A 22,934-nucleotide genomic window follows, 5' to 3' on the forward strand; every position below is an offset into this window, starting at 1 on the left:
TAAGGATGTTATGCACTCGGCTAGGTTACCTGTGCCCCCAGCAATCACCTTTGCTGCGTGAGCCACTAAATTCATTAAACTTGTTCTTGGCTGCAGAGGGGAACTCGCGCTGCCAGACGCCCATCAAGATGAAGCAGGGCGGCGAGCCGCTGGAGGAGGTGGAGGCAGTGCAGTGGAATGGGGCCGAGGAGTCACTGTTCAGAGTCCTGCACGGCACCTACTACAACAACTTCTGCTCCATCTCAAAGCTGATCGGCACCAAGACCTGCAAGCAGGTACTCGCGTGCTCACACGCCAGCCGTGATCACCGTCCGGCCCGTGCTTGCCGGGGCTGGGCAGTACTGGGATGGGAAACCACTAAGGAAAACCATGCTGCTGCTATAAGGGGTGTAGACCAGTAGGTGGTGCTCTTTGCAATCCAAAGCCCAGGTGACCGCAGTTGCCTGTGTGTAGGAGAAGCCGTCCGGTTCATACAGGCTGGGGTGTTAACCCCAGTGTCCTGGCTCAATTCCACTCTAGGCGTGCACAGTCTGACCTCCCTAAATCTCCCCCTTTATTCCAATGGTGAAGTAATTTTCACCCACTTGGGTGTTGCAGTGGATGAAATGGGTTCCCCCTTTTAAAGGTAGAATCCTTGGAGATCCTTTTTGGGATGAAAGGCGCTATATGAACTTAATTATTACCTGTCACAGTGCCAGCACCTCTACATCTACATCTTTAAAATTCAGCTCATTTTCCAAGCATGTGTTCGAGCGAGCAGAATCATTCATCTCTTTTCGACTCCATAATTCTTTAAAACTTGACCAGTTTCAATACTTAAAATTATGAGCAAATTGAGGAAGATGTCCTGTTATCTGGGTGTCGTGTGTGGACTTTATTTAGGTTCTTAATTTTGCAGTGATCTATCCTGTCCTGATGGTTCACCAGCAAAAACATGTTTTAAAGTATCTTTATTCATCATTAAACTACAACCAGCTTAATCTGAACCTCAGAAAGTTAACATTGTTCTTACACATTTATATACATTTGCATGCAAATTTATATACATTTATAAATGTATTTTATCCAGTGTGTTTTCAGTTTCAGTAAAGGGAGCTAAGAGCTGTTCCACAGTGGTCCAAACAGCCTCTGAGGTCACTAAGCTAGAGAAATACTTAATGGCAGTTATAAATGATAACCAGATACTGGGGAAGGAAGGCACAGTGGCAGGTGGATAACTCTACAAACTCAGAGCTTCATAGCTCTTTAATTTGGTTTCTTCCCACCTTTCATTGACATGCAGTTTAGGTTAACTGGTGTCTCTAAATCGTCCATTTGTTGTGCTGCATGAATACAGCAGCGTTCTGACAGAGGATAGGTGGTTGACAATGAGATAGTAATAATCATACAAATATTGAGTTGACATAATGCAGAGTTTGAGGAGAAGCAGGAAACTTGAAAAATACGTGGTGCCTCAGTGTATTTTCATGCATTTAAAAGTTCTTACATTGGTGCAAATTCTAGGTCTAAGAGTCTAAGAGAAATTCTGTTCTAAGAGAAATGTTATTGAATGATCATTGCTGATAGGAATAAAAATTTAATGCAGAATTCCTGTGTTGAGCTGCTCAAAACGGCATAGAAGCCAGACTCTCTTTCACCTAGTTATATGTTCTAGAAAAATTATCTAGTTCAAATATTTTTTGAAAAAATAGGATGTTGTTTCATAAAGACCCTCAGTGTTTTTGTGTATTGTCACTCAATACTCTTCTTGCGTCCGATATCATCTTTCCCAGAACCCTTGTGGTTTCTTTAACTGGAAAGCTTGAAACCAGCTTCAGTTTTGTGAACATTATTTTAATGAAAGAAAGGCTGCCAAATCCATTCTTGGCAGAGAGAAGTTTAGGATGAAGGGTTTAGCCAAGTTCTAGCACACTGCAGTGTAATATTAAACTATATTTGGCTGTGTTAGGGTAACACCCGTTGATAATGTCTTTGACTTGATATCAACACAAGCTGCTGTCACAGAAAACTGGGACTGTCATTAACCTTAAGTGAATCTGTGCACAGAGCCTTTATTATAAAGGAGCGCTAATAATTTTTTAAAACTTTGTCCGAAGGGATGTCAAATGTCAATCATCATTTGTTGTTTGAATAATTCAGTTATGAAACAGTATTACAATGTGGACGTACAGTAACTGCTAGTAATTCAAAGATTGCTTAAATTATTGTATAAATGCACATTACCAGCATCTGTGGGGTTAATGGCTTGTTTGCAGCATGGCCTTACAAAGTATCATGGTGTTCCATGCCTTGCTGTGAAGAGTACAGCACTCACAGATTGGGTGTCTGAGCAGAGTGGTTGACTCCTTGCAGGTCTACGATTTTGCTGTGAAAGAGGCCCTCATCCACCGTGTACCCATTGAAGATGGAGGGATTTCTCCTCAGAAGAAAAAGAGAAAACACAGGCAAGACATTCTTATCTTAAATGAAGTGAGTCCTGTGCAGTCACAACAGGTGGAGTTGGGAGGGAGCCAGATGCTGAGATTAGAAGATGTGCTTCAAAGCTAAAGATCAGAAAATTGTGAAGAGTTAGTACCGCTTTGGTTGCCATTAAACACAGATCAATCATGAAATTAATTATGAGACAGAGACCAAGACCTTGTACCTCTTCGTAGCATGAATGTTAAAACATAAGACATGTTAGTAATGAGAAGAGACCATTTAGCAGATCTTGATCATTGGGTTTCTAATGGCTTAATGATCCAAGGATCTTAAACTGATTCCCTAACTGGGTGGGTTATTCCAGACTCCCACAACCCTTTGTGTAAGGAATTACTTCCTGGTTCTGCATATGCTTCCTCGTAGTTACCACTCTGCTGGATGACTTTGTCAACACCTTTGAAGATTTTAAACACTTCTATCCAGTCCCTTCGATTTCCATGTTGCCAAGGCGAAAAAATTCAGTTTTTAACTGCCCTTTGTAAATCTTTAAAGCCAGGGGTCGGTCTCGTTGCCCTTCTTGGAACTGATCCTAGAACAATCTGTTTTGTTACAAAACGTCAGCCTCTCCACTGTCCCAAGTTACTGACGCTAGCTTTCTGATTCCAGGTCCTTTCACGAACACAAAAGCTAGGCACACAACACAAACATATTTCAAACTGAAACATAATATATACAAGGTGTACAAGACGATATACTGCTGAGAACAGTTTGCACTCTGTTTCTGTTGGGAAGTTATTCATTGTAAGCACGTAAGAAATGAATGAAAAGAATGTAAAAAAATAATATTTGAGGAAAAAAGCTTTGCTAACCCACTTGCAGTCATTGATTGTGTTTGTCCATATCTATGGGTTAACAATATCCAAAGCATGTTAGAGAGATTAATACAGTAGGAAGGGATGCTTGATTTTTATAAGTCAAGAATACAAACTCTGCTGAATTTCCCACTGCTATCCTTTGACATCGGATAGCCTAAATGGGTCAGTATGACTCCCTCGCCTACCTTAAAACACAGGTCAGCTTTCTGTGTGCTGGGAGTCTGGGCTTGTGCCTTTACCTTTTAAACTTTAAAAGCATCTCAAGAACAGCCAGCAGTGAAATCTAGGTCAAGTGCTGTCTGAGAGCCATTGTTCCATGTACAAACAAACAACAGGAATGCATGCTGTTTCTGAATAGGCATTTCATGTACCCTCTGGCTCCGCAGTCTGAGTCAGTAAATGCTCTTGTGTGCTTTCCTTTTCTTGAGTTATGCTGTCAACACATTTCATGCATTTATGTCAATCAGCAATGACATATAGCCCTTGGACTCTATGTAATATATATATATACCACATTATATGAGACCCCGTTGATAAGGAATGGCACCCTGTATCTGAAATCAGACTATTCACACATTATGTGTGATACGTATTGTTTGCAAATGACCGCTCTTCTGTATTTATTGAACACACAGTTCACCCTAGAAGAAAACCTTCCCCAGTGTGCTGCACGACGGATTTGTAATATTTTTGAAAATGGACATGCCAGAAGTAATAAGCTAGCCCAGCTCGTTGTCCCATGGCTATTTATCTGACAGATAATATTACTTGTTTACACTGTGTCAGATTCCCTATAAAGGATATTTCTGTGTCACTAATAGTGTCTCACATTGAGAAACACAGTAGAAAATATTTAATGGTTACCAAACCCAGTCCCCTTTTGTTTTCCACACAAAAATGTCCTATGGAATTTAAGGGATGAAATAAGGAACTGTGAAATTTCCCCCAGTTCTATAAAATTGGTAGCTGCCACACCTCTCCGTTTTTAATTTTAATTCCTGTGTAGCCAGTGGTAAATTGATAAGTCTAGGTCTGCTGTGGACTCATTGCAGAGTGAGGTAGCTGACCAGCAGTTAGCCACTAGAGAACCTGTACTGGACTTGTTGAAAAGGGCTAAAAGTGCTACTGTGACTGCATACTTCCTCCTGGTTTCAGTATCTGGCTGTTCGAAAGACAAGTGTGAAATGTCGTGTTTGTTGGTTTCAGGCTGTGGGCAGCACATTGTCGGAAGATTCAGCTGAAGAAAGGTCAGTGACTGCTGTTCCTCTGATCTCAAAACGGTACACGTTTCAGAGGTAGGATTAGAGGTGACGGCTTTAATCCACTGCGGGTGGCTGTCTCGGACTTGTGTCTGAACATATCTAGAAGAAAAAACGCAGCGTTAGTGCTGTTTCAATCACTCAAACAGCCACTCGCGTAGGTAGCTCTTGAAGAGTGAGGAGAGAGATCACAGCGTCTCGGAAGCTCAGCAAGCTCAGCAAGGCACAGCCTGGTCACCACTGGGGTGGGAGACCTCATGGGAAAACCAGGTTGAAGTTTTGAGTGCTACTGGTGGAACAGTATGAGTAGTTTTTGCCCCTGGACAAGAATTTCCAATACCAGTGTGGTGACAGAGGACACTCTTGGAGGTGCCTTCAATGAGACAACACATTAAACATTAAAGATGTGCTTTAAGATCCCATACTAATAAGGGTAGAGGTGTTTACCATGGTATTTACCAGATGTCCTGGTTATATTCCACTTTGTGCTTGAACAATCTGGCATCCTTAATGCTCACTTCAGTGGTGAAACCATTGTGTGTGTGTCCTCTGCTGGATCCTTTGTGACGTAAAATGCTGTAGAAGAATAATTATAAGATGTCCCTCCAACATAAGGGGAAAAGAACTGATGAAACAAATGAACTTAACACTCCTCCTCCTTTTAATGTTCCTCAGACAATTCATCCAATCAAGTGTACAACTACCAGCCGTGTGACCACCCAGAGCACCCATGTGACAGTTCCTGCCCCTGTGTCATGACCCAGAATTTCTGCGAGAAGTTCTGCCAGTGTGACCATGAATGTGAGTTGTTCTCCTTCCATCTCTCATGTAACTTCAGGCTTGAATTTCCGTCCTTTTGAAGGTCATTGTTTTACCGTGTTAAACTTGCAGTGCCTCGCAGCAGAAGCACATAAAGAAAACCACATCAGAACATCCAGGAAATGGTGAATATACGAAGGTTAATTATATCGAAATGCATTGGAAACCTTTAAACCCATGTATGGGTTCCTAGCCTTTGGATTAATAATTAGCTGAGGAATCTTGCTAATGAAGAAATAAAAACTTTGAGTAGGAGAACAGACTCGGATCATCAATATCATCAGATATTTCGACTGCATTCCCAGACCATGTGCAGAAGTCTGTACCCTCAACAAGAAAGAATGACAGAGCAGCGCGGATGTCAACGAGTGTACCTCTTACTGTATCTGTTAAGAGACTATAAGGAAGGCCTACAACACGGGATGTGTTGCTCTTCCAGAGCTGAGCCTTTATTTTCAGGACCTCAGCTTGAGGCACTAAATATACACAGAGGGCTCAGTGTAATTAGAAATCTGTGGTGGCTGGATGAGTATCAGGAACTTCATAAGATTCTCTTTGTTGTGCTCATGGGAGGCTTTCCAAATCTATTTTCAAAAGCTCTGTTTTTCAATGGGATTTTTTTTTTATAGCAAAGGCATAAAAGATCTACGACAAAAGCGACATGAGGGAAAGTATGCTGATGGTTCCCTTTGTCTCAAAATCATTAGCATGTTCTTGTCAGAATGCAGAGCTTTGTGGTGCCTTCGGAGAGTGTTCACAGTGCACCAGAGAATGTTTATCACCAGAGAACGAGGCGGTGAAGTGGTTCTGATTCAGTGGGAATAACTGAAAAGCTGTGCGCTTACACGGCCAGACTTTTTGTTTTTCTGTAAAAAAAATAAAGGAAGATGTGCTCATATAGGAATGCTTCATTTAATAGAAAATGACTATCAATAAAACTTTTCATTGTTGGACAACAGTAATTACAGGCAGCAAGACTTAGAAATCCCACCAGGACAGATGTCCAGATTCAGACTTCATAAACTTCCTCTGCTGGTGAGACTTTCAAGGCTTGAAGGACATTTCCTAGGGTTCCATTAGTGAAGACCCTCGTTGAGTGTAGTCCAGACATCTCCCGTTCGTGAGAGGCTGTTTTATTAGCCAGCTTGAACCAGGGTGCTCCAGTAGTCTGGGCGCTGCCAGGTCTCTGTGAGCAGCAGTCAGACAGGCCCTTCAACCTGCCAGGCGGCCATGATCCCTGTGAGCTTGAGGTGTTGACATGACATCAGCACCCTGACCTCCTGGGCCCTGCATGGCTTATATTGTGGAGGAAAATTGTTCTGGAGGAAAGCTTGCTCAATTCTAGTCCATCTTGTGCCCGAACAAGGGTTTTAGACTCAGAAAGCTGAGCTGCCGTACTAATGCCTAGAAGGAAAATTAATTGACAAACCCAATCTGTAGGGAAAAGTCAGTTTAAAAAAGCTTTTGTTCAAAAATGACCTAGTGTGGGTTGTCAGTAAGGCCAGAACTGCATAATACTTTTGCATTTCATGGTTTAACACACTCCGGGATGCTTAGACATAAGATGTGCAGAGTGAATTGTACTACAGCATGTCTTGCGGGGAATGAGAGTTCCCGAAGGTGCTGGTAAATGGTCTTAACTTGCCTGTGCAGTTAATTTACATTCTGGGACAGGGCAACACTTTTTAGGCACGTAGAAAATGAGAAGAAAATCATTTGCATCCTTAATGTATTGAGTAGAACCAGAAATTTTAAATGGGATGGCATAAAATGCTGGACGGCATTGAGTGCTGCTGAGTACATGGTATAAGCTGTAGAATGCAGTGGGGAGCAGCGAACTGGGGTGCGTGGCCAGACAGCCCCCCCCCCCCGTCCTATCGCCACCTCTCCTGACCTGACGCTGACCCCCCCCCCCCCCGTTCTCCCTGCAGGCCAGAACCGCTTCCCCGGCTGCCGCTGCAAGACCCAGTGCAACACCAAGCAGTGCCCCTGCTACCTGGCGGTGCGCGAGTGCGACCCCGACCTCTGCATGACCTGCGGGGCGGCCGACCACTGGGACAGCAAGAACCTGTCCTGCAAGAACTGCAGCATCCAGCGCGGGCTCAAGAAGGTGGGGGGGTCGCCACGGCGACAGGCAGCCAGTCAGAGCTCCTCCTCACTTCACTGCAGGCCTCCTGGGCTCGATCCGCGCTTGTCAATGACATCACGCCATTTAAAAGCATTGGACAGTTGTGGACTTTATCAGACCTGCACACCCTTTTGATTTAGCGTGTTAGATGTTTATTTATTGCTTAATGTCTTGAGAGCTCAGCTTAACTGAGTTGAGAGCTCAGCTTCGATGAAAGCCAGTAACTTACGGGAGCTAAGGGCAGAAATCAAGATACTTGATTTCTAATTTTTAAATCTGCACTTAGACTGCAAATAAAACATTAATGTTCTTCACATTTAAGTGCATTTAGATGCATAGTTGGGTCAGTACCCAGGACGACTGTGTAGACTGCTCTAGGGCATGGCTGCCAGCCTGCTGTGTGCCCAGAATTGCCCACATAATGTGCTGCTTTTACCACGCCCTCAGTCACACTTTTTTGTTAAATCACTGCTCTATATGCATTTCAGAGTAGTATATTCTGAACAGCAGACATTAGAGGCGCTTAACACAATACCTACACACCAAAAACACCAAAAAATATCCTCCTTTAGAGACTTTCTTCTAGGAAACTTACACGGTCTGAAACACCCTTCATCCACTCTAGTTTGGCGAAGATGCTGCAAACCCGTCATTGTCCTTCACTGTTAATCAGCTCGATGGAGCCCAGTGACAGCAGAGATCCTGTGGAGTCAGAGCTCCTGCAGTCGCACAGTGCCGAGCGGCAGGGAGATCAGTTGCTGTGTTGCTGCCCTTGCCGTTATGCCCTGACTCTTGCCTTTCAGCATCTCTTACTGGCTCCATCAGACGTTGCTGGATGGGGGACCTTCATCAAGGAGCCAGTTCAGAAGAATGAGTTCATCTCCGAGTACTGTGGAGAGGCAAGTCTGACAACACTATGACTTCATGGTGAATAAAGTCAGTGTAACAGTACAGTTTTCAGGGGCATAAAGTCCTGGCACCAGCTTATTACTGTTACTGTACCATGTCTTTAAATCAGCGGTTTTCAGTCCTGGTCCTGAGGGTCTGCTGGTCTCCTTTACAGTGGGGCTCTTAATCACTAGTTTTGACTGTTGAATGTAATTGATCCACTTGCTCGTTTAGACTGGCTAACAGCACTCCGTATTTGGTTTCAAGAGCTGAAGGAATTTCAAAACACATATAATTAGCGATTCCACATTGGATGGGTATGTAATTTAAAGTAATGGGTGAATAATTTTTTTTAAAGAAAAGTGGATGCTTAGTGGCATGTTTTCTGTACTTTTATGTCTTGAGCCTTTTCTCAGTTTCCTTATTGCTTAGGTCTGTAGTCACAGCAGCTGTGATTATACACAGTTACACTGAAAAAGTGAAGGCCTGTGGCCTAGTTAAGAGGCTTTGAAGACAACACCCCCACTCCTGCCTCTTCCTGAATGTGCAGGTTGCTAGAGAAGCAGAAGCCAGCATTGTAAGAACTGTGCCCTGTGGCGCAGTGGAATCTGGTTCATGTACAGAACCACTGGGTCCACCTAATTTAAATAAACCTAATGTATTTTTTATTTTGTCATGTATTCTGAGTTTTATTGCCAAATGAAAAGACGTATTCCAAAAATATATGATCTTTTGACCTCTTTCATTCTATAGCTCTGACATATCTTAGAAGTGACCTGCGTGAGCGAATCTTTATCAGGGGTGTGAGAACAGATCTCGGGCTGCAGTGGAGGTCAAGAACCGCTGCTTTAGGGAGGTCTGCGGCCAGAAGAAGAGCCGACAGACTGACCCTTCCCGCTCCCTGTGCTTCTCTTTGCAGCTGATCTCCCAGGACGAAGCTGACCGAAGGGGGAGGATCTACGATAAATACATGTCCAGCTTCCTCTTCAACCTGAACAACGGTACGTGTCGGCATCGCAGCGATGAAATGAGGGGTCTTTTCTGTACAGCTGGCGTGCAGCGCCAGCTCACGTACTGGAGTTTCAGTGCATCTGTGTGTCTCACGCTGCCTGTGAATGTACGTGCGGTCTTTGGACATACTGTACAGTATGCCCTGGCACTCGACATCTTTAGACTCGTTCGTTCACGAAAAACCTGCATCCTTACCATGACGATTATTTGAAAAATGTCAGTGTCGTTAATACTGCCTGTCTCACAGCCGCAGTGTCCTAGGTTCGATTCTGGCTTCCAGCTTGTGGCCGAACTGCATTTGTCCCTGTGCTCCTGTGGGTTTGGGCCGGTTGCGTTGCTTTTTGTGTTTCGGCTGCCCCAAAGACTTTGTTGGCTGGGTCGATTGGATGGGATGGGCTGGTGTCCTGTACAAAGGAAGAGCGGCTGTGAGCTCTCAGGATTTTGGCTTCCAGCTTGCCAAGGACATTCACTGGAATGAGCGTCATGCTGCAAGCCAGTATATTTTCATGTCTAATATACTGAGCCTTGATATAGTTTGAAAGACCATGTAGACATATTGTACATTTGTCTCAAAAATAACAATCAAATTAGACGAACATTTTGCCAGTTGTTTTTGCAACATCAGCATCTTGGTCGATTGAGTTACCAATTCAATAAGTCGATTACTCATCTAACCCTTTAAAATAAGATGTATTTTCTAAGCAGTCCTGTTTGATTGGTTACTAATATCAGGTAGGTTTATTTAGCATTTCCAGATGAGAAAAAATACAGGATTCAATTCCTAAAAATTCTATATATTGCCAAAAATAAGAAATACTGGAATTTTGTCCGCTTGTCTTGGTGTTCTGACGTTCCAAAGCCACAGTGGGGCGCTGTTGCTCAGCCAGCTGAGAACACACTGGCACTGGGCCTATCGCTCACTGCTGCTCGGGTTGAACCGACCGAACCAGCAATGTCTGGATGGGACAGATGCCTTAACTGGTTGCAGTGGCAGACTGTTCAACGAGGCGATTGTCGCCAAGCATCATGGGCTTTTTTTCCTCCCAACAGATTTTGTCGTTGATGCAACCCGCAAAGGAAACAAAATCCGTTTTGCCAATCACTCTGTGAACCCCAACTGTTACGCTAAAGGTAAGAACCCATAGATGTACACTATTTTTTTTCGGGTTATCGCTTAATACTTTATAAAGTTTGTTTTTCCAGAGGAATGCCCTTTGTAATTCTGTGAACTTGAATGATCAAATCTGCAGAAGTTTTTTCCCTTATTTTTCTGTTGTATAAGTCATCGTCGCTTATTCACTTGATGTTGATCAGGTTTCAAGACATGTCTTTCAGCTCCTTTGACACTCTCATCTTTCGCCTTCCCAATTTGTCTTTAGTTTTTCCCCTGATGCTCAGAAAGCTTTAGAATTTGTGTCAGAGGACATCTTCCTGCTTCTATCTGTCTGTTATTTCAGTTGTGATGGTGAATGGAGACCACCGGATAGGAATCTTTGCTAAGAGGGCCATTCAGAAAGGAGAGGAGCTTTTCTTTGACTACAGGTAAAGATCTTGTCTGTATAAGTCAACTGTGACTGCAGCATGACAACATATGATCCTGTTTCTTTTCTTGCTTAATTTATTAACAAACAATTGTTAATTGTAGTTTATGTAAGCGCCTGTGTAGCTCACTGGCAAAACCTTTGGCAAATAACATGCTGGATCCCTGTGAATTGCAAGAACAGCTTGAATAGTGCAGAACGTGGTTCTGAAGTATGTGCTTCCCAATCCCATCCCCTCTGTCAGCTAGTTTTCCTTCCCACTTGTCACCGGATTGAGATCTGGGACTGGGCTCATCACAGATTGAGGTCTGTTTGAGGAAGTCTGTCTTGGGCTCTCCAAGCCAGGTGCACATTGCTTGCCAATCAGAAAGTCAGCTCATGGGACGGGTTCAGATCTGGACAGAGGAATAGACTTGAGTGCTAACTTTCCCCAAACGTCCTGTGCGATCTGTTAAAGGGCCCTGAGGAAGGTAAATAATATTAGCAGTTCTGTAGAAGATTCGTAATCCAAAAAGTATTTTGAAGATGTGCTGAACTGGTGTGGTCTTTATCAGTCACTCATTGTCAAAATGTTTGACATTAAATACAGGTTTCCATGTTGAACTTGACAGTGACGCCTGCACATGATCTTCTATGGTGCTGTCTGTGGGCACATTAAAGAGTCGTGCTGACAAGTGAGCGAGATCTAGCCAGTGAAGTGTCAGCTGGGGGAGTGCTTAAAGCTTAATGTAAACAGATTGTAGGCTGGCTGGGAACGGGGTCTCTGGAGATGTAGAAAGCTGTAAATTTATTATAAGGCAAAGGGACATGCTGTGCACCAAATCTTCTGAGGTTGCAAGTGGCCATTTCTGTGGCTGGATCCAGAAAATCCCCTTTAGGGACTACTGAGGGACTGCTGCCAGCTCAGAATGACGCATTTCTGAAGGTGGTGTTTTAATCATGCCGAGCTGATTCTGATTCTGTTTTCCAGATACAGCCAAGCAGATGCTTTAAAGTACGTTGGGATCGAGAGAGAGATCGATATCATGTAACTGGCTCGCGTGGAACCTTCCTACCTGTGTTCTGCATGTCTGCACATGACAAAGCTCTTTCAATGCTTTCGGCATCAGAAGATGTTATGGTTTTAGTTGGGTTCACTCAGAATGAGGAACTTGGTCTGTTGCTCATTTTACTCCCAAGATAGACACTTGTGCTGTAAATCTGGACTGTACTGTATATACGCAGCAGACCTTGTGCATTTCTTTAGGTAAGCAGTCTCCACTTGGAACCAGAGGCAGAGTTCCTTGCGATTTGTGATCTAAAGTCTAAACACTAGAGCAGGTCAAAAAGCCTAATTGTAGTCTAGTAGAGACAAATGCATATAATGATTGCTCCGAAAAATATATCAAATGTACTGTATATTATGCTAGGACAGCAGCATTTTATGGACTTCATTGTAGTGTATTAGTCTTAAGTAAATGCAGCCAAAACATAATTTCCATTTCACACCACACTACAGTAATATGGTGTGTCATGTTTCATTTTGTCTCTCAGATTGACTGTTTAACTGTTGCTTAGTAATATATGATGTTGTAAAAGGAAATATATATATTCCTCTAATCTCTAACCTGAGTCTTATATAGTGGAGAAAACTGTATCGATCTTTCAGTGAACCTAGCTTTGATGTACCCATTGAGCATTGTGTCTATCCAGGCAATATACCGATCTCTTAACTCTTATGCTAAAATATGGTTTTGTTAATAATCAGATGGAGGGTACAGTCTGAAAGTAGCTCTTGGTACTTTAGGATCCGAGATCTGTTGTACAGGACATTAACGTCGTCATTCTGGTGAGCTGAAATGCCGTGAAATTCTCAGCCTCACTGGAGGAGGAAGACGAGGACGAGATGGTTTCGTGGGGCAGATTCGAAGCTGCTTCCTCGATGGCTTTTGCAAAGCTGTAGTAGATGTCCTTGCAACAGTGTGAAACCGACAAAATGAATGTGTGCTTTCCTTTAAAGTGACTCATTCTGCCAGAGTGGCAGCTTGTACAGTACACGGAGGGCTTGCTAGTTTCCCAGTGAAATGCACTGCAGTGCTTCTAGTTCCTCTGCCCTACAGCTGCTGGTTGCAGCCACGTGCAGTGGAGAGGCGCAGTGAATTAATTGCAGGATGGAGGCTGTTGCAAAAGACAGGGAGGGTTGGTGATTTCCACTCCCTTCTTTGCCACAGCAAGGAAAGCTGAATTTCTGCCTTGCCTGTAAAGTAAACAAGCATTGATCTGTATAAACTACATGTGTAGCCACAGTATGCTAAGAGGCTGTGATGTGGATGTTCTGAAATTGAGGCAGGACGGGAGAGAGGAAGGGTGCACATGCTTTAAAAGGACAGAGTGTGGTGTGCACGTCCTTCTGAGATAATCGTCTCTGCTAACTAAATGTGTCCTTAGCCAGAAACACACATTGGTATGAAATGACTTGTTACTGGATATATGTGTGGTTTGTCTCAATGCTTTGAGTAAATAACTTCAGTGTTACTCATGTCGTTGCATTTGGTAAATGTTCCTTTTTTCCTGTTGAATCGTAAAATTCCCCGCTGGCTTCCCATTCCAGGAGTCTCAACAATTAAAACAGCAGGGAATTGATCAAGCGTTGGGCAGATTGTGGTAATTTAACTCGCTTCTAAACCATATTTGTGTTATCATCATTTCAAGGTGTGTATTCTAAAGGAAGCATCTGCACAATTACAGTATGTGCAAAATATATGTCAGATCAATCTTTCTCATATGTAAGCAGATCAGAAAACTGAAAATAAAATCAGGAAATGGAGACACAATATTGTTTGCCGTATAAGCTGTATACTCATAAAAGCTCACGCTGCTTTCTGAGACTTGGAATGTGTGGAGGCAAACATTGCTTTCATTCTGACCACAGTTCAGTAACCGCTGTAGCAGTCTCTCGCTCTCGCTCTCGAATGAATCACAGACTTTTTCAGCTGCGTTCTGTGGCCGACTGGGCAAACAGCGAGAAAAAGACCAGTTGAATATGTTATCGTTAAACGACGTGTAGTTATACTTTAGGGTTCAATGCAAAAGACTTTTTGACTATACTCAAGAAAGCCCTTTATCTTTACTCCAGACAATCACAAGAACCCCAGATCTAAGAAAGGTTACGAAAAGAGTGGAAGTCATAATTTAAATCCAGATTGATTTCCACATTCACTGGTGGTTTAGAGGTGAGTTAAAAGCTGAGTTGTTGAGGAGACTCCTGAATTTGTTTGCTGTGAGACATATTAGAGAGAAGGGCAGATTTTATTCCCTTGAGCAGGTGTTGCCGAGCTGTGACACTGTAAACCAGTTGTTCCCAGTCCTGGTCCTAGTGACCCACACACCTGCTACTGTTCATTCCAGCCCACCTTCATTAGAGCATTGAAGCCTCACTTGAGCTGAGATGTTGCTTCGTTGGAATATTTGCATTTTGTTTCTAGTCACAGGTTTGGGATTTTATTTTACTTACAAAACCCATGGGTTTAATTATTATTAAGTCAGGGAAGGGTGTGATTGTGTCACCGAGGGCTGGGCTGGAACAGAAACCAGCAGGTGTGTGGTTCACCAGGACCAGGACTGGGAGCTACTGCTATAAACAATATGTGCTTGGGGAGGAAGGGGACTATGTCCTGACAGAGTAAAATGAGCTGAGTGTGTTGTATGTGTGTGAGGTGGCACATGTGATTGGACAGTGCAAGTGTGATGCAGTCTGCCTCACATGGGTCTGGATAAGAAACTTGTTTTTCAGGATATACCCAGATTAGTGAGCAAGTCAAGTCAATACATTTATTTGTAATATAATTTATAAACACCTTACTTCCAATAATGACATAACAACTGCTTTTAATCCTTTTTTAATACTCACACTAGATAAAGCACACTAGCCCAGATAGGTACCCTAAGTTATTTCCAGTACTGTATATAAGACAGGGTATTGTATGAGATAAAAATGCTTTATTTTAAAGATGTAACCTGGGCTTGTCAGGATTACCCACAGTCCCATCGAGAGTTTTAGCACTGTCATTTGTTTTCTGTTCTTAAAAACAAGTATGTATACAGTACACGCATGTGTGTATGTTACATTCAGAAAGGTACTTGTTTTTAGCTTTATTTTTAATGGAAAAAATTAATATGAATGGGATTGATTTGTCATTCTTGCTGGATAATGACCTGAACCAGTGCCATTTAACAAATGCAGTTTTATTATGAACATATTTTGTAGGAACCTTGTGTTAATTTCTTGTATGTATATATAGAAACGTGAGTACTGTAGTCTTCCCTTATGAGATTGAAGTGCCAAAACTGAAAACAAACATTACAAAGAACAAAAATACAGTGATGGGGAGAAGGAATCACCAGAGATGGGTTTTATTACTGACCTCTCCACCTGCCTTTACAAGCGTTGTGAATTGCCTTCCATCAGGTGGGATCTTTTAGAAATTTACTGAAAGAAGGAAAACAATAGGACAAAATAATTCCTAAATATACAGTAGGCCAGTTTGTCAGAAAATAACACCCTTTTCTATCTGCAAAAAAATACACTTTTTTGCAGTTGGTTTCCAAATGTATACTGCAGATTGCAGCGACCTTGCTCTTGGCAAATTTCCTGAATAAAGAAGCTGAGATGTGGGACCTGTCTTCATTAAAACTCTCTTTCAAGAGATTTCGGGCCAATAATGTCATTTAATCAACCTGGGAGATCCCAATTTTTGGAAAACCTGCTGCACTACGAAAGCATTTCGGCTCATCAGCACAATTTTTTAATGCAGTGAGATGTGTTGGAACATTTAATTTTTAATAGCCCAGAAAATCACGGATTTAAATATCTGCCATTGTTGTGGTATCTAAGGAGTTCCCGGGCATGGAGACCAAGGTGTGAGTCAGATATTTAGGCCTGGCCCTGGTAGCAGGACATCACCTGCTCCTGCTGTAACAGTTAACTATATATATACCAAATACAACACTTTATGCCTGAAGTAGGCTAAATTTCTTTAATCTTTAACATTTCAATTTTCTTTGGTTTTTGAGTCCGGTAAATGATATAAAAAGGTATTAACTTGTTGTTATAAACACTTAAGTCTAATAAAATTTGTTTTGTTTTTGTTCGATGAGGTGAAACTATATCTCCTATGAAGTGTGTGTGCTTTCGCAGACTGCCAGAGTGAATGTGTATTTCAGTCATTTATGCAATGGAATATATGCTCTGCTTGTTTTCTCCTGATCATATCTAACATATGCCACGTATCTCTATTTTATCCAAAGGCTAGACTGATTTATATATCTTGAATATAATGCATACAGTTTACAGTGGGCGTTCTTTCATTCCGCACGATGAAGCTGCCCTGAGATGCCTGGACTTTGTCTTCAAGTCAGAGCAAACGAGCAGTTTTGAAATACGATGTTATGTGTGAAATGTATATGTATAAAGGTGACTTAACATATTTTAAAGTTTGAGTTACTGATGATTCTTTAATTTAAACAGTTACAAAAAATATAGTCAAATTGATCATTAGAATTTAACTTATTGGTTAATATTCGGTAGGAAACGAAGTACTGTATATGTCCGGTATGTTTTCTTAACTTTCTGTTAGTTTGTATTCCGCCACCACAAAATGATGGGTTAATAAAAGCACACGTAAATCATGAGGTGTTGAAAGCAGAAGGTAAAGAAAGAAATGGGATATTTTGAGGAGGATTCCGCTTTGATTGAAGCTGATGTGTAGGTTTGGGTTTTGTCCGAGCTCTCAGATATTTTGCTGAGGAAGCGTACAGTTTTTCTCCACTTGCGTTCTCACAAAGATCACTGAAGTTTCAGCCACATTTAAGCGATAACCTGGCCGCAATGGAGAGCAATTCACCCGATTGCATAAAAGAACTAGCAAGTAAAAGCAATTTTATAAAATAGAAGACGTCGTTATAAAATACAAGCTGCACGTGTGTTTTTGACCAAATTTGGGGTGTTTTCATTTTCTGACTGTCCGGTGTGAAATCGCCAGTCGTTCTGTTATGTCTGAGCTCCTGTACTGCACAGTGTGAACAAGCAGTGATGGACACAGATGCCCATGAGGGCCATTCGGCTGTGACGGGCACTCGCCTGACTGGAGGGTTAGAACCACATGGAGGAGAGGTGTTCTGATGTGGCATAGAGGTTAGCATTGCTGCCTCGCTGTGCTGTGGCCCGTCCAGGGTGAGCCCTCCCTTGTGCCCACTGCTTGCCAGGATAGGCTCTGGCTCTCCCGCAACCCTGAAAATGAATGGATGTTTGGACGCAAACTCTCCTGCAAGCACTGTGAGATTCGCAGGGTGCAAAACGTTTTAACAAGTGCACATTGTTAAGGAAAGTCTCTGTATCGGATGTCAGGATATAGCTATTCACTGCACACAGGGCAGGCAAGCACACATTTCAGTCCAACTCTGTAATTATTAGACTGAACAGAAAAATGCTGTGGGGGGAAAAAAGGACCGTTTTTGAAGACAAGCTGATGTGGAAGTGCATTTGACAGAGAAAAGGATCTCAGTAGTGAATGTGATCATTCTGCTTATTTTGCAAAATAATCTTAGAAGCTCTATATTCCTGAGCTGGAAAGAATATAAAAGGTTGTGCTTATGCTGCAAACTGATGCATATTGCTGACTGTTAGTCCATTCGTTCTTGCTTCTCTTCAGAAAAGGATCAAAATCACCTCTGTGACACAGAGAATAATGTTTTTCCAAAGCCAGCCCGTCTCTTTAACAGTAGTATGTGTTGCCATATCTTAGTCTCCTTTAGCTGTGCAGATCACAGTTTGTTAACATTGTCTGTTCCCTTCTGTGGGAACTCACCATTTGCAACTGCAGAACGATGTGAAACATTTTGTAATGTAATGTGGTTTGCTGTAACTTATTTGTAAAAATCTCTCGTTCATTAAAAGGAAAGCCTTTAATCTCACGTGCCTCGTCTCCTTTTCAGGACTTTCACTTTCGCCACAAAACTCAGAACTAACTGGTTAGCAGGTTACGTTATCAGGGTTATGTACTGTAGGCGAGACTTTGCTACCTGTTCAAACAAACACATGCAGGTAATAGACATCACACGGTTCCTTCACGCTTCTTTATTGAAATGCCAGTTTCTTTATACTCATACAAGCTTGTTTTCATTTTTGTAGTTATGGTCATTTACAATGGACATTTACAATTGTGTTTTCCAAGCGATGCAGCAAAACGCAGGACTACTACATGATAACGTATCCCTCAGCGTAGCCCAGTTACTACTTTAGACTGGTGTGCATGTCTCGCTTGCCCCACATGGTGGCAGTAGAACCCACAGTGAAAAGAAAAAAAATGTCTTTGCACATAAAAAGGAAGCACCGGATTTCCCTCACCCCCAAATTATTAAAAGCTGTTTCCTTTTACTAGTGAGTGCGTTTACGTTGGGAGAAACTTTGCTGCCCCAATAAAAACATAATGTTCTTCCATTTAAACTCCACATTGGATGGACATCCAATCCAGCTGTGAGACCTCATCCCCACCGCCTCCCAGCTTGCAGAAACCTCTCTCCTCGGGCGTCTCTGCTCTCATTACAGACTACGTCCTGCAGCCTCATTAGCCTCCTTGTCTGACAAGCCGATATAAAAACGTTTCAGCACTTTTTATGTGGGTCATTGATGCCACATGGTGTAAGTGTTGCGCTCTTATGTGCAGTTCAGTGTTGATTGTAGATACAATTTGCTCTCGGTGCACTTAAGCGCGCGCACACAGTGTGAGGAGACATTCTTGGTCACAGTGTCGTGTGGGCAGAACCTAGTGCTTTGCTGTTGTTCAAGAATACATGCATTCGATGTAAACAAAAATACAAATCAAAAACTTGACTGATGTGTAAAAGCACGTGATGAGAAGTGTTAGTTTCCGCCAAGCTGATTTTTCAGTTTTGTACACGATTACTCAACTTGCTGACACAGGGTAAGACAAAAAGCACAAAGTGCCTCGTCACTACAGATGTGTCGGACAGTCCTCTGCTTCAACAGATTTTCCTGTTTTTACTCTCAGCCCCAATCAAGTACTGTATATACAGTGACAAAACTCTCCAGTTTCTTTTCTTGCTGGACAGGATGGTTTATTTTTACCAAAGTCAGCAAAAATGGAACAAAGTTCTGCTTTTGAATGTCTTTCAATAACACTTGTGTTTTGATGGGGATAAGATATGCTTATTTGAAGCTATATACTGTACTTCTGAATTATGATCCTAGTGACTCTAGTGTCCACTTGTCTTTTCTTTCCAGCTGAGAACTGTTAATTAAACCCACAATTGAACTACTCTGCTTAACTGGACGCTTGTCATCATTGTTAATTGCTAGTTTGCAGCTTTTAAGCTACATATTATAATTTTGAATTTCTTGAGGGATCTTTTGTAGGTTAAGACTCAAAAGCTGTATAATTACTCTAATTAGTTAAATTATTAATTCAATAAAGGTTCTCCTTAGTAACAGAGCTCATGTTGATAGAAAACAGGACAGTGGAAAAGTGTAGCAAGGGCTCCTGGAACGGCAATATCAATTAAAAGCTGGATGATTTTAAGATTGGATCTCCAAGCCTGGTCCTGAAGAGTCCCAGTCCGACAAGTTTTATAGGTCACCTTTGTCTACTGACTGGGAACACCCAGAAATTATTGATGAATGTTGCAAGTAATCTGTTCGATTGAGAGAAATCTCTTTGAAGTTTGAAGAGAACTTACATGTTGCTCCCAGCTGATCACTAAATGGCTTACTTTAACAAATCACCTGCCTAACTGATCACAACTAAGTTCCAAATCTTTTAATAAACAGTAATTTAATGGTGACCTTTAAAACGTGCTGGATTGTAGCTCTCTAGGTTCTGGGTTGGAGGCCCTAGTCTCTTCCTTTGCTTTTTGCTTTCTGAGTCTGATCCTGATTTACTGATGTAACGATCATTAAGATAAGGACCTCTGAAATGTAGAGCAGTTATGGCTTAAGGAAAGTTATTGAATTAAGTCACAGTTTTACTTTGTGCTATATGTCTATTACTCTTTTAATTAGATTATTAGATATTTCAGCTTGGTTAAGACTGGAATCTGAATTTCACAGTTTTTCTATTTCAATTCCAATTGATAGACAAGACTATATACAGTAGCTCCTTACTGCAGTGTGTTTTAGTTCCAGTAAATCTAAATTGTGCATTCATGAGCACTATTGTAACTACTAATTCATTAAAAAAAAAACAATTATGCTGAGGCATAAAGGAAAAAGTGTTTTTTCAGTTAAAAACATAGCCACAAAAAGACTAGCACAATTCCGCAGTAGTTTCACGGCTGCTTAAAATTTCAGACTTGGTTATATTCTCTGAAGCAAAAATTCTGAAACGGTCAGAATTGAGGCTTAGTATCGGTGGAAAGGGCATTTAATTGTCTTTTTTCTGAAGGACATGGAAAACATTGGGACAGAGACCGTTATAGTGCATCCACCGTCTCACATCACAGTAACAGCACAAACGTACATTCAAGATTTTATGACTTTTTATATAAACCAGTACATTAAAAAATGATATACACTTTATTTATATAGTATTTATATATAATATAGTTTTAGAATTTGCAAACAAAACTGCTAAAATACTTCTGAGGTGATTGTGCTGAAGCAGTAGCTTGTTGCATTGCAATGCAAAGTGCAGATCACATGCCTTAATATGCATAGCTAAAAATTTCATGATTTCTCAACAACACAGTACATATTGGCTCAAATAGCACAGCATTATGTTCTTTTTTTATTTCTCTAGGCTTTGGTTATGATCCTTCTGTTTAAACAGCTAAGAAGCAGCGCCCTAAATACTATCAGTCTATCAAAGCAGGGTAAAAGGCAGACATTTACATGACTGTGATCGCCTACTGTATATTAAAAAAAACAGTGTCTTCTGATAGATACCTTGACGATATCATGAGCAGGCATTTTTACTGTACTTTTCTGGGTCTTGGCAGTTTGTCTTCTGAGCTGGAGTCTCAGAGTCCAGCATGTACTGACAGGGGCTCCTGGACCCTCTTAAGTAGCACAGACCCCTCGGCCTCCAGTTAGCATTTTAAAAATATTAAACTGCAAATAACGTTAAACAGAACAGATTTGGGTTACAGAACAGTGCAGCACATCTGCACAACCCTCTCTGCACCTGGGTCACGCGTCTTTCTGGTCTAAATCAAATGGAGTCCTGAAAAGACATACAGTAATCTGCATCACATACTACAGGGCTGCCATTATCCACCAGTTTGACATTTCTGTTTCAGGTTATCTTGGCCCAGTCGTTGTCCTCGAATTCGGTCAGATAATTATTAATCGCTGTCAACAGCCGCAGCACAGCTAGGGAGAGTGATGCCCCAATTACCTAGCTTTGTCAAGTCCCCACAGATTAAGATATTGGTTGTTTTTCTTTTCAAATGTGAGATCAGCTCAGTGATACCAACATTTCTGCTAACTAAAACTTGGAAGTCTTGCTCATCCAGAGTAGAAGCAAGACTTTAACAATATCCTTGGAATAATTCCCAGTTGAAGGCCCACGCCCTCCCAGCTGACTGGACTGCAGACATGAGACCAGCCTGAAGTTCCTCATCATTTTCAAGCGCTACTTGAGACTGTGATTCAAGTATGATGAGACAGGCTGCGTCAGAGTGCTTGGAGACAGTGCTCACTTGGCCGCTGAGATTAAGTGCCAAGAATTCTAATGGCACCTGAGAAAGATCCAGCAGATGGATGTGAACTGGTCTTCGAAAAGCCTGCTCAGAGATGCCTAAAGGTACAGTAATTATTGGGCCAGTTACAGCACTTGTGCAATTGATGGACACAAATCCAGAACTCACCTCTGGTCATTCTGGGGTGTAGCTTATCCTACTAACTGCCTATTGAGAGAAAACAAACCTCATGGACTTGTTTTGAACACAAAAAGAGATCCCAATAATTAAACAAAATTCCAGCCATCTCACTGCAAAATGTTCACATAAATCACAGGCAAGTTTGGGTCCCTTGAAACTCAAAAGAGCAGAGGGGACATAAGCACTATACTGTAGGTATTCACACATGTTTTTGTAGAATTGGATATGGCTCTACATGACTAAACATTCCCAGGTTATGGTAGGAGGAGTTTCATACACATTGCTTAATGATTCTTTTGTATTGGTATTTTTTTCAGCATTCGGTAGTTGCTATGTTAATATGAGTTTTGTGAAGCTTCCTCCAGCTTGAGAGCACCAGTATTGTATTCCCTCCTCTGCCATGCAGGCTGGAGGCAATGGGAGAGACCAGACAGAGTTTCTGAGGACTTGGAAGACCGGACAGAGCACTGAAAGCTCTGAAAGTCATCCAAGTTGCAACCTGGGCAAACTACATGACACCATACCAATGTGTCTGAATTACCTAGTTGGTGCAAGGTAGGAAATATTAGAGCATGTGCATTAAAGGTCATGTTAAGAATGTTCATTCAGGCACTTCTGTTGGTCAGCCCTGTAGTGAAGGATGGGATTCGTTTTCACCTTTTCTCTCAAGCTCTCACTAAACAATTCCCGCAGCTCCGCTGTGTAACACTCCCACACCAGAGATCCAGTATAAACCTTGTGTCTGACTTGTAAATAAACCTGTGTTGGGGGGGGGGGGAGGACAAAGAAAACATTAACAGGCATTAGTGTTCCTGAAACCCTCTCTCCACCCAGGCGGCGAGCAGTTATTCACTCCTGGCCTCCTCTTGGATTTTGGGCAGGTTTTTCTCCTTCCTGGGCGGCTCGGTCAGGGGCTTGGCGCTGCTGGGGGACTCCACGGTCTTGGGCTCGTTGGTGTGGTAGGTCCCTTTGTAGCGGTACAGGTACATGTACAGAGCAAACGGCACCCCGAAAAGAAGGAGCAGGAGCAGGATGATAATGACTGGAAGAGACGAAGGAGAAAAGAGCGATAAGCAGATACACAGGAGAGAAGGGCTGGGCCCGACTTGGTAACTAGGTG

General features: G+C 42.1%; 2 protein-coding genes across 6 annotated transcripts in view; one reads left to right on the forward strand and one right to left on the reverse strand.

Moving 5' to 3' along the window:
- Positions 1–17,890, forward strand: part of ezh1 (enhancer of zeste 1 polycomb repressive complex 2 subunit) — a 33,689-nt gene extending 15,799 nt beyond the window's left edge. For all 5 annotated transcript variants that reach the window (XM_088906019.1, XM_088906020.1, XM_088906018.1 and 2 more), the window contains 10 exons: positions 97–275; positions 2,353–2,444; positions 4,503–4,543; positions 5,231–5,356; positions 7,306–7,484; positions 8,306–8,401; positions 9,310–9,391; positions 10,452–10,532; positions 10,859–10,943; positions 11,913–17,890. In XM_088906019.1, the coding sequence (XP_088762145.1) occupies positions 97–275; positions 2,353–2,444; positions 4,503–4,543; positions 5,231–5,356; positions 7,306–7,484; positions 8,306–8,401; positions 9,310–9,391; positions 10,452–10,532; positions 10,859–10,943; positions 11,913–11,973 (1,022 nt within the window). In that variant the 3' untranslated portion in view covers positions 11,974–17,890. The remainder of the gene's footprint in view (positions 1–96; positions 276–2,352; positions 2,445–4,502; positions 4,544–5,230; positions 5,357–7,305; positions 7,485–8,305; positions 8,402–9,309; positions 9,392–10,451; positions 10,533–10,858; positions 10,944–11,912) is intronic.
- A 151-nt stretch (positions 17,891–18,041) lies between these two features.
- Positions 18,042–22,934, reverse strand: part of cntnap1 (contactin associated protein 1) — a 39,899-nt gene continuing 35,006 nt past the window's right edge. The window contains exon 24 of the mRNA XM_088906024.1: positions 18,042–22,856. Coding sequence (XP_088762150.1) covers positions 22,660–22,856 — 197 coding nt within the window. The 3' untranslated portion in view covers positions 18,042–22,659. The remainder of the gene's footprint in view (positions 22,857–22,934) is intronic.

This window comes from Atractosteus spatula, chromosome 26 (assembly GCF_055471065.1).
Source record: "Atractosteus spatula isolate fAtrSpa1 chromosome 26, fAtrSpa1.hap1, whole genome shotgun sequence".
NCBI lineage: Eukaryota > Metazoa > Chordata > Actinopteri > Semionotiformes > Lepisosteidae > Atractosteus > Atractosteus spatula.